General features: G+C 31.5%; 1 protein-coding gene across 7 annotated transcripts in view; it reads left to right on the top strand.

Annotated features, from left to right (window-relative positions):
* Positions 1 to 12946, top strand: part of LOC138939776 (metabotropic glutamate receptor 8) — a 131702-nt gene that overhangs the window by 86068 nt on the left and 32688 nt on the right. For all 7 annotated transcript variants that reach the window (XM_070307939.1, XM_070307944.1, XM_070307938.1 and 4 more), the window contains exon 6: positions 585 to 754. In XM_070307939.1, the coding sequence (XP_070164040.1) occupies positions 585 to 754 (170 nt within the window). The remainder of the gene's footprint in view (positions 1 to 584; positions 755 to 12946) is intronic.

The following is a 12946-nucleotide window of genomic DNA, read 5'->3' as shown; positions in this document are numbered from 1 at the left end:
TAGGCAGAGACATTTGCATAATGTTAGGATCTTTAAACTTTATTTCGCAATATTAAATTTGTTTTCAATTATATATTCTTTATTGTGAAATTATTTATAATTTAATCAAGTCAGCTAATTAAATTATTGTAAAAATTTAAATTTGATTTGTCTCAAATTTTATTCGAGATCTGATTATTTGAGGATTGATCATTGATATCTGAAGTTTCATTTAGAATTTGAATTTTTATTTAGCGTAAAAGAGACATGAAGTTTTCTAATAAAAATACAACGGAATAAAGTTTTATTGCAGAAACTATGAGATTTAATTTTCCGGAAGAGTGAAAACGTACTGCTATATCGTGCCTTTTTTTTGGGGGGGCGGGGAGCACCCCAAACAATAGTCGCGATATTTTATGCAAATTTTGAGAATTCGTCGTCAACATTAAATCTCGAATATGCAAATATAAGTTAGTGCGTTTCCCTTCTTTACTACAATATATTCCAATTGTTTACCAAGAAAATAAACTCGTATGTTATCGCCGGAATTCGATTTCTTGTTGGGCAGATGGACAATTTATTTGCAGCTGAAATTCTATTTTCAGGGCATCGCCAGTTTCATCGCCCTTGCGGGTGAATACAACATCTGTGTCGCAGTTAGCGAGAAGATCCTGAGAAATTCCAGGACCGAGGACTTTGATAGAATAATCGAACGACTGAGCTCGAAACACAATGCCAGGGGGGTCATAATATTCGTCGACGAGGATAACATAAGGTAAGATAAGTTCGCCTTACATTTAAATGCGATCGTTGTTATACCTAAAGTATGTATATATGTATATATTTAGAAGAAAAATCATTTAACATATATTCAGATTTCAAAATACAATATTTTAGCTAAAAAAAAAAAAAAAACAATCTCACGTATAAATTGCGTTTAATGTGAAATTTGATATAATTATTGAATTACACGAAAGGAATAGACACAAGAGAATTATCAATATAATAAAATAAAAAATTGTTTTTAAACAATTATTATTGTTTATCATGAGTTTAATATCGACGATACATAAATTAAACAATTATATACGATGTCATTATAAAATTGCCACGCGAAGCCATAAAAATGTCACATACAAAGAAATAAAATTCGCTTCAAATTCTCAAGTTGAAAAATCTAGCATAATATCGACGATATGAGAGGTGGCGTAATTTCCGATTATCCTAAGGTTTAACAGCAGAAACAATATTGAATCCGGAAATCAACGTCCGCAATTAATGAAGAGATTGTTTAAACGCACGTGCTCTTGCCGACATTCTAAGACAATTATGGCTGCTAAACGTCACGATAACGACAGAACAACATCAAACGAGCTTATCCGTCTTTTGCATAATCATAGCAGAATCATGCGACAAGTGATGAGGGAAGATAAAAAGAATTCCAAGATTTTTTGAGTTACGCGCCGAGGAAATTTTACAAATGAACGAGAATGAAGAATCCCATACCTTACCAAAGCAATTTAATATTATTATCCCTCCATGCATATATTTCTCCACATCAAACAGATTTTCGCTTTTTTATAATTTTTTTTTTTTTCCAAACTAAAGTACTACAAGGCATTTCATTCATTTTTTCAAAGAGTTTAAAAAAAATTAAGGATTTGTATTTAATATTCCGATCTTTGATGGGACAATAAAGAGCTAGGTTTTTTTTTAAAACCAGAATGCATTAGCGTGAACTGTAAGCGGATCGAAACGTAACCAAGCGGACGAGATAACAGAGTGGCAATTAATCTCACTCTTCATGAAGTCGATATTTGCCAGTTTTTAGAAGCGGGCAAAGCGTGAATGAAGACGAACATACAATCGATTGGCTCACCCGCTTGTAATTCGAAAAATTTCAGCTTTACATGATCGATATAAAGCAATGAAATATGAAAAGCCAGAACGATAATGATCGTAGAGAATTAAATTATTTATTGTTTTTGGATATTTTTTTCAATGATTTTAAAATAGAAACTACAAATAAAACGTAAATTTGAAAAGAAATTTTCACTTGTATTGCACGTTGCACACACACACATACACTCATCTAAATACAATAATAAAAGTTATATAAAAAAAATATATATTGATAATACTAACAACAAAGATATATCATATATTTTCGTTATTTGATCATTTTTATTTAAATGCATTTTTCAAATTTATCTTCTACAGTTTTTGCCGCGAGTTTCCAGTAATTAATAAAGTGATCAATGACTTTTTGAGATAATGCAATTAGTTTTGCCATATATATTATTAATATTTTTTTAATAAAATTATACGCTCATTCAATTATATTGTTAAACAGATTGATCCGCACATATTTAATGAATGTTATTAGTCTTTTACTATTCTACTTTTGCGGCTCTTATTCTCTTTCGATTAATAATTACCATAATGAAATAAAATGATTCAGCGTAAAATTGAATTGTCGAACACAAGCGATCGAAGAAAAAAACCACATTATTAATCATTTATACAGCGATAGCAAAATATTGCGATAGTATATAATATATGTGCTTGATATTCGCGCACACATGCATGTATTGCATTTCATTCGAAATCCTTTATGAGCTTTCATTTAAATCCCAATAGAAAACCATTCATTACAAAGGCAATCGCGGGCTAAAATAACGTATAATTGCTAATTGCGATTATAGTTATATCGAGCGCTTCCATATGTTTGACAAGCGGACAAAATTTGAAAATTTATTTTAATCAATTATTAAATGACAGCTGTACGGACGATGACGGACGTAATTATTATGATTTGCTATCTTACGTAAGAATATTGTATATGTTCTCCGCGATAATGTTTGCATTCGAAAATTTTGCGAAAAAAGCATTCTATTTTCATAATTCCCAACACGTTTTTTAAAAGTTTTAGTATAAAAAAAAAAAATTGTTTTTAAGAAAATTATTTACAATGTATTTTTTTAAACAATTATTTGTTTTTTTTTTTTGCACTAATTAATTTGTCTTATTATTCTGTACATAGAAGTATTACGGTAAAATTATCGAAAACTGAATATTTTACGAAATATTTTATTTTTCATATCAAAATATGTCAGATTTTTTAAAATATAAAATAACTCAAAAAGTACTTAATGAAAAAATACTTTATTATAGTGTTTTGGAAAGCTCTCGATGTCAGCTACAAGAATACTAAATAAAAAATGGGGGTTTCCGTTTAAGATTTTAAAGTTGACCTTCACATGACCTTCAAATGATTTTCCAAGGTCAAATCATTGTCACCATCTTACGGCCCCCTTGAAGCCACACAAGTTTTGTTTGAAACATTTTTCAATTTAACGCAATGTTTTTGAGATATTTAAGTGGGTCCTTTAAAATGGGACACTTTGTATATATGTATATATACAGGGTGAGGCATCTAAGACAGGCCAGCCGAATAACTCCTACAGTTTTAGAGATAGGAGAAAATGTTTGAAATAAAAGTTGTATAGTATCGAGGAGGAAATCTTATGGAAGTAAACATTTTTTTTTAGATGGAGGCGCTTGGAAGATTTGAAGGTCATCTTCATTTTTTTAAATAGAACCACCCTAATTTTTTTATACAAATCGATTCCTCGCAATATTTCATCACAAAAAATTATAAGGCTAAGATGGCAAAAAAGTGAATAGTTTATGAAATATTTTGTACAAATCTCTGTACAATATTTTGAACATATATATATATATACATATATACATACATACATACATACATATGTAAGATGCGTTTCCTCGGTGTGTATTCGTCCATGTTATATGTGTTATGTCACGTGCAACTATACGGGAAGTAACATGCGGTTTTGGCTCTCCGAGGAGATCACGCTGTTCATCACCGCAGCTGTCATCGAGGAAATCCGAAACTGGCATACTGGTCTGTACAACCGAGCAGCAACCTCTGCTGTAGCTCGGAATATCGCAATTTATTCTCTGAAGATTCTTGAGCTTCTTCCAGAAGTTTTCTGATCGTAGGATGTATTTTAACATAGAGTGTTATTCGAAAGTTTCTCGCGATGTCGCAAATAGCCGTTGAAACTCCTCGAAGGTACCAACGGTTTACAACGTTAAACAAATATTGGAGAACAAACGCGAGAGAAATTGTTGAAGATATACGAAACGTAGCATAATTCGCCGCAGTGCGGCTGCGAGCGGACATTATTGCTGAAACAACCAGATTGCGCTCGATTCAGTGGTTTTAACAATAGGCGGCTAAAGCAAGAAAGCGTAGAGAAGAAAAAGCACTTGCTTGCATTATACCACGTGTCGAAAATCTTTTTTACTCCCGCTGTATTCATTATTCCAGCTAAAATATTCCGCGTTTTCAGCCAACGGAAGCTTCATTAGTCCGATTTCATATCTGAGTTTCGTGATTACTCGATCGCTCATATTTATCTAACAAATATACTAAATTATGTTATATCCTATCGCAGAGTTATCGCAACTAAAAAATGCATAAAATTTCTAGTTTTGCATTTCATAGTAATAAACTTAGTTAGCTGTGTAATTAAAATTATTTTATATTCAATATCTTATTTCTTTTTTATCTGCATAACAAATTTTCTAGATAAATAAAATAATAACGCAATGAAGATATTATAATATTGAAACTAGTATATTAAATATATACACAAATACATTGTTCGAAATTAATTTTTATTATTTTAAAAGAATTTGAAAAAAAAATATGATTTATTATATGCAAGTAATTTAAACCAAGCTTTGAAGAAGATGATTAGATATAAATCATCCAAGCAAACGTCCAGAGATGTAAGCTTTTCCGTACTATATTTTTATTGGAACTCATCCACATATACAATATATTACACATAATATAAATAAATAATGTAAGCATAAAGTTTTCTGCTGTATATCCTAAGTATAATATTAAAGATACGAGAGATACGAGACTATTGTAGTAGAATTTGGAACTTCTCCAGAGAACATTGCAACCTTTCGTTGCTCGATATAATTTCACTTTGCGTCTATAAAGATAAGTTATGGCAATCGTCTTGATCATAAACCTAATTTAACGCTTTTGGCGAAACACCAATGGCTTTCGAGTTATAGGCAATAAAAAATGTTAAAAATTTATATCAAATAAAACTTTACAGTGGTGTGAGTGGATATAGAAAAATCTCATTTTTTTATCCAATTCCCAAATATTTTAACATTAATAAAATTATAATTTAATAAAATAATAATTATTAGGTGTACAACTTTGCTTCCGCCGTTCTTTTTTCCGAAATTCAAGGCTTTATTGTAAAAAACTGGTTATTGCTTGTTGAGTCACTCCCAATGATCGTGCCAATTCTTTTCGACTTTGACTCGAGTCTTCATTAAGTAATGCCTCCAATTCTGCATCTTCGAAAACCTTCTCTCTTCCACCGCTATGCCGGTCTTCGTCGTGAATATCACCGTTCTTGAAGCTTTGAAACCACTCACGACACGTTCTTTCACTAATAGCGATTTCACCATGAGTATTTGAGAGCATTCGATGAGCCTCAGCCGCACATTTCTTCATATTGAAGCAGAAAATTAAAACCTCCCGCGAATGACGAGAATTTGGCTCGTAAACTGACATTTTCAATCGAGAATAACTTTACGATGCGGACACAAATCGACTAATGTTTCTATGGGGTTATGTTGACAGATACCCAAGTTTATCGCATGACGTCTATGATCTATTTATTTCGACCACTACTTACCGCTAAAGCCATCTATAGGAAAACGGCGGAAGCAAAGCAGTACACCTAATATTTTAACAAAGCTGTTTATAGTTATCGCATCTGCTAAAGATCTTTTATATTTATTTTATCTCGTATAATTTTTGCTAAATTACAAGTTGATTTGAAAAAATCTAAATATGAGAAGTCTCGGAATATACAATATATATATATATTTTTTGTGTATGTAAAATGTGTCTTTAAGAAAAAGAAACATAGAGTGATATTGTTTTGCGTGTGTGGAAGCGCTAACAAAGGCCATTTAAAATAATGTAACGTAGAAGTTTTATATATCGTGCTTTTATGGTTTCAAATTTTAAAACGCATAGAAATGAATAACGCCATCGTTCTATCCCAGCGAGAATGAAAAACACGGAATTAGCGTGTTAACGAGTTATTCCCGCGGCGAGATGATAACAACTCTGCTCTCGTTTCGACTTTTAATCGATCACAGATAACTGTATTACGCGACGTCCATTAACGAACTTCTCCTACTACCCTCTTTTTGTTAACTATACACAATACATATGTTGCTTTAAATATTTAAGCAGTTAATATAGGTTTGCATAAGAAAAGTGAAATATTATTTTTTAATATATAATAATTTAATATAATAATTTTTATTTTATAATAATTTTTATTTTATAATAATTTTTATTTTATATAATATTGACTTTAATTAGTTATCTTCATCATTATGATTTGCAAAACTTCAAAATTATTAGTCTCCAGTCATCATATAATTAATTCTTATTATCACTATTATTTGCATATGTCATACATTTCAAGATTCATGAATTTGATTGCACACTTTTAATTTTTTTTAAACAGAAAATTAATAATTAATTTATGAGTAAAAGTAAGGGATTTGCCCTGTAGAATATAATTTAATTTAAAATTGTAAATATTATTTTACGTCAATCTAATCTTTTTATAGTGTGGCTGTACTACAAAAATTTTATAGTGACAAAAATTCATGAAAATACGAATTTTAATTTTACATAGCAAATCTTTATTTTAACTCATAAATTCATTATTAATTTTATATTTTAAAAGGCTGAAAGTGCTTTGTGTGTGTCTGTGTGTGTGTGTAGGAAATGCCAAATTCACGAATCTCGTAATGTATTAGATTTATTAATTTTTGACATAGCTGATCCGTTTAGAGTTTCTCCTTAATAAATGCATAAATCTTGAATTTCTCCAAAATATTGCTATTTCAGATTATAACAAAAATAACACCTATTTTAAATCTGTCTCTCTGCTTTTATTTTAAAGAAAGTATGATAGCAGTTTTCCTCGTTCAAATCCTGACGCCGTTATTAATCTCCGCGAGACTTTCCCGACCTTTTCACGCGGCGATGGTTTCGTGAAATTTCCTCATGTTTTTAATATCTAGAAGCGAAACTCACACAACATCTTTCGCCGCTTTGTATTGCGCTTTGAGAACACCGCAGCGTGCGTTTACGTTGTAAAAAGGAATAAATCTAAAACGGCCTGATATTCAACGTGCAATTCCACTGGTCGCTTTGAATACAAAGAAACGGGAGACGTATTAAACGTCGAGCAGCTGTAACGGGCAGGTGCAAGAGCGCTTTTCTTACAAGCGTCGATAACAACGGAAATAACGGAAGTCTTCCTGATTATGTGACATGCAAGAAACATTTATGATAAAACGCAATGCAAGCCCTCGCAGTTGACACAAAGAAACTAGCAAAGGAAGCTAATTTTCATCAAGAAAAAGTGGAACGGATTGAGAACACCAGGAAAGGAGAAGAGAGATATACTGGGTGGCCCGTTTTCATCCATCCAATCGAATATCTCAAAAACCAAGCCCGGAAGAGAAAAACGTTTCAAACAAAAGTTGTGTGGCTTCAAGGGGGCCATAAGATGGTGACAATGATTTGACCTTGGAAAATCATTTGAAGGTCATGTGAAGGTCCACTTTAAAATCTTAAATGAAAATCCCCACTTTTTATTTAGTATTCTTGTAGCTGACATCGAGAGCTTTCCAAAACACTATAATAAAGTATTTTTTTTTTGAGTACTTTTTATATTTTAATTTTATTTATATTTTAATCTGACATCTTTTGATATAAAAAATTAAATATCCCATAAAATAGTTAGTTTCTGATAATCTTACCGTAATACTTCTATGTACAGAATAATGAGACAAATCAATTAGTATAGAAAAAAAATTGTTTTTAAGAAAATTATTTACAATGTATTTTTTAAAACAATTATTTGTTTTTTTTTGACACTAATTAATTTGTCTTATTATTCTGTACATAGAAGTATTACGGTAAGATTATCAAAAACTAAATATTTTACGAGATATTTAATTTTTTATATCAAAAGATGTCAGATTAAAATATAAAATAACTCAAAAAGTATTTAATGAAAAAATACTTTATTATAGTGTTTTGGAAAGCTCTCGATGTCAGCTACAAGAATACTAAATAAAAAATGGAGGTTTCCGTTTAATATTTTAAAGTTGACCTTCACATGACCTTCAAATGATTTTCCAAGGTCAAATAATTGTCACCATCTTATGGCCCCCTTGAAGCCACACAACTTTTGTTTGAAACATTTTTCTCTTCCGGGCTTGGTTTGTGAGATATTCGACTGGATGGATTAAAATGGGCCACCCAGTATATATTGCTTGTACAATATTCGTTACGGATTACTCACGAAACATTTCATTTTAATATCGAAAAAGCTGGAAAATCCGCATAAGATTAGCGTACGTCGCTTTTTAGAATACGGATTAGAAAAGAAGGATACGGAGTGGAAAAAAGATTAATTGCCTATTTGCCTTGAAGACTAAGATAGAAAAGATAATTATTATTAAATATCGATAAAATAAATAAATATTATCGAATATATTTTATGTGCTTTTCATCATGATATTCTGTATGTGCCTTTCTTATATTGTATATGCTTATTTATTTATTTGAAGATGTACGAGCTCGTTTTGGATATTATTTTGAATAATTATTTTCAGCAAATTTTTTAAATACTTTAAATAATTTTACTGCAAATTCCATTTTATCAGCATAGAGATAGAAACTTTATAGATATTTTGTACGTAACATGTACCTATATGTATATATTCGCATATCAAGCAGCATCTCGGCGCGTAACGAGCAGTGCTTGAAACTGTAGTGGGTCGTACGGATCTAGTAACCATATGAAGAGAGACTATTCGAATGTGTCTCCTAAATAAATACAAGTGTATTTGATCTCTCGAGAAAAGAGGAACAAATTATTTCAATGAAGCGTTGATTTATAATAAATCTTGAAAGGAAGAAGAAGATATATTTTAAAAATTATATGTACGTAAACTGATGAGATAATAGAAGATATTTTTATACTATTTTTAAAGAAGTTACATTCTCCTGAGAGATCGTTATGATATTTCGGCATATATGTATATTATCTATAAATATTTGCAATACGCGATATTATATATATATATATATTATATAATATATAATTAGAAAAATCTTTATTATAAATATAAAATGTTCTTAACTTTATAAAATTATTCATATTGATACATATTTCGAAAAGATACAATTTAAGAAAAAGAGGGAGAGAGATTTCTGTCTAAAGTAATCAATATTTTTACTTGTGCATATCAAATAGATTATAAATTTGTTGACTTGGCAAACTATTTATATCCATTAAGATTACTGAGAACGATGTATTCATTTTTATTTTTGTTACAGACGTCGGTATTTTAAGCAATCGCTCGTTGCGTGTTTTTTTTTTTTTTTTTTTTTTTTAACCGTGAGATACGAGACGCTCTTCCTTTTCCACTTTATTGATTTCTTCCATAAATGTCGACGGTGCGAAATCGCTTTCGCGAATTCTTCCTTTTCGTTGCGCGCGTGACGTATTCGCAAACGAGGCACGAAGAAGCGATTTCGAACGAATCAACAGCGATTTGTTGAAACGTTCACCGACGTGGCTTTTTCTGTCTCATAATATAAGCTCGTCGAAACTGTGATCTATCACCATCTTCAGTTTTCTCTCTACTTGCTTGGGGCCAAACAAGTGAAGAGAAACGATCTACCGTGCCATAGATAATCGTATCTTACATTTATGTTCCGCATGTCGTCTCAGGGACGACATATTTCAACCTAGTTCACATCGTGCCCGAAGTTTTACTTTATTCGAAACTTCCGATTATATCGCTAAACGTCAAGGACTTCCTTGTTCACAAACTTTGCGAGCGCAAACAACTCGTGATTAGTATCCGCAAGTTAACGATCAAGCAATGATGGTTCGCGAAGAAGATTTCATGAAAATTTCTGCAGTATCAAGAGTCTGTATCATTTTATTTTTTATATAACATATTTTTGTTCTGTATATAATTTATATATATATATATTTTTTTTCTTTTGTACGTAGGATATAAATTATAAAGAAAATATTAAAAAACGAAAAGAAAGGACGGCAATCATTTAAAAAAAAAAAAAAAAAAAGTACATTTACGGTATTTGTCAAATTCGAGAATTTCTAATTTATAAATTCAGATTAACAAATTTACTGTATTTCTTATCGATTGCTAAAATTATTAATGAAAGCAATTTATTTAAATCTTGACAAGTTTAACAAATTTATGAATGCCGTTTCACAAATATATTCATAATTCTTCATTAATTCATTATTCTATTATTCAAAGTATAAAACGTATCAATTGAAAAATATTCTTTATATAGATATAATCTTATTGGAGCATATGTGACATTTATCCGATTTACATTGTCAGTTCACTTGGTGACACGTGGCACCTTGCACATGTGCATCGTATTACTCGAGCGAAAATTTCTCCTAATCAATTAGAACTCCGTTCATCGGCCGGATATAGTCTCACGAGAAAGGAAAGAGACTTCCGGTCGGCAGAGTTGGTTCTCTCTCTCTCTCTCTCTCTCTCTCTCTCTCTCTCTCTCTCTCTCTCTCGTCCTCCCCCCGGTTAATATATCGAACGGGGATGTTTTCCCTTCTCGAAAGAAGCGCGCGGCTGTCTATTTAAAGCGGCAAGGTTTTATTGTGCATTCAAGAGGAAACGATACATTATCGAGCAACCACCTAGCATGGATATATATTGGAGTCGCGCCATCGATCGACGTCGCTTCTACGATGTTGACGGAATTTTTGGCGAACCGCCAAAAACCGGAAGAAATATCGGCATCGATATTAGAAAAATTCAGAAATTATTTTTTAACGTAAGCCGCGTTATATTTGCAGCTATTCTATTTATAGAGAGAGAAGAGAGTTGTTTACTCTCTCTCCCTCTCTCTCTTTTTAAAGATTTTCTATTACGGTAACTTAACGCGGTTAAAGTACCTTTTAATTGGGGTCACAGATGACTCTCTAAAAAAAAAATGCAGACCAGAAGTTTTTCAGAAAGAAGTTCTATAATTATATTAGACATGATCTCAAAATTATTCACAATTAAAGAGCTGTTTATTTTACTTTCTCTATATTTAAATCTTGTTGAAAATAATATTTATGTATGTAATGCAAGGAAGATATTTTAGTGAAAATTATTCTTGTTCCTTTTTTTAGTTTATCTATTTTTTACTATTTTTTAATTACTTTAAAAACTTATATGCGTGTGTATGCTTATATAAAATTTCATTTTATTATTCTGACGATGAGTATCTTCATATATTATATGTACGAGTAGCGCGTTCTAAAAATTTTACATGTAATTTAAATCTTTAGAAAATTATTATCGATTTATTATCGATAGGATAGTTCGATTTATATTTACTGCGATCCGTTCGAACCTGATGAAACTTTCGAGGAGGATGGAAAAGTTTAATTACATTTACTTACTTTCTCCCTTTATCCCTTGCCGGGCGAAACAGAAGGTAAAGCGAATAGTTAAATTGCTAATCGCAATAAGAACAACTTCAATATTTCGTGATAAGATCAACTGCTTGATTGTCCCCATACGTTTGCATTTCACTTTATTCTATAACATGTCGCCAACTTCCATAAGTTACTTCAATATTTTTGAAGCAAATATTGTTCGAGATATGAAGTGCGCCCAGACTCCAGACATAGCTGCGATAATCTAGAAACTAAATGTTTACTTATTTATAGATATTTGCGCGTTATGTTTAGATCTGGATAATAAATATAACAGAGCAGTTTTAAGAGGTCAATTTTACTAAAAGAAACTTGTATACATTGTCTCATATCTTATCACGACACATTAAATCTTCGAAATATGATATATATATACCAGGTATATAAATATGAAACCGGAATTTGCCCATTGATGGCCGTAGTTGTCAATGTAGTTACCGTCAAACCGCGTCATTGGCGCCATTTTCTTGTTTTGACATCTGATAAAGATTTTCAACTCACAACAATACAAGTTTCATACAACAGCATAGTTTTTAATAGCGTTAAACATGTGGAATTTTGTGCCTGGAAACTACGATTTGCGGACAGCATTGATTTTCCGTTACCATTTGAAGAAAACTGCTGCAGAATCGCATCGAATGCTTGTCGAAGCTTACGGTGAGCATGCTCTTGGTAAATCACAGTGCTTTGAGTGGTTTAAAAAATTCAAAAGTGGCGATTTTGACGTGAGAAACGAAGAACGTGCAAGACCACCGAAAAAGTTTGAAGACAGCGAATTGCAAACATTGTTGGATGAGGATGACGCTCAAACGCAACAACAACTCGATTTGAATCAAGCTTTGCGTGAAAAACGACCAGAATATCAAAAAAGGCGACGCAAAGTGATTTTGCTTCATGATAATGCACCATCACGCACAGCAAAACCGGTCAAGGAAACGATTGAGGCGTTTAGTTGGGAAATACTTTCGCATGCGGCTTACTCACCAGACTTGGTTCCATCCGATTACTACTTATTTGCATCGATGGGACACGCTCTTGCTGGGCAGCGCTTCACTTCTTACGAAAATGTACGAAAATGGCTCGATGACTGGTTTGCCTCAAAGGAGCAACAGTTTTTTTGGCGTGACATCCACAAATTGTCAGAGAGATGGGAAAAATGTATACCTAGCAATAGGCAATACTTGGAATAAAATATTTTTTATCATTTTCATACAATAAACGTGTATTTTCTATACAAAAATTCCGTTTCATATTTATATACCTGGTATATCTAAATGTGCATTATATTTTTTTTCTTACATTATGGA

The sequence above is a fragment of the Polyergus mexicanus genome, unplaced genomic scaffold (assembly GCF_030449975.1).
Source record: "Polyergus mexicanus isolate NDT 795.1 unplaced genomic scaffold, iyPolMexi1.0 SCAF_15, whole genome shotgun sequence".
Taxonomy (NCBI): Eukaryota; Metazoa; Arthropoda; class Insecta; order Hymenoptera; family Formicidae; genus Polyergus; species Polyergus mexicanus.
This window is presented reverse-complemented; position numbering and strand designations above follow the sequence as displayed.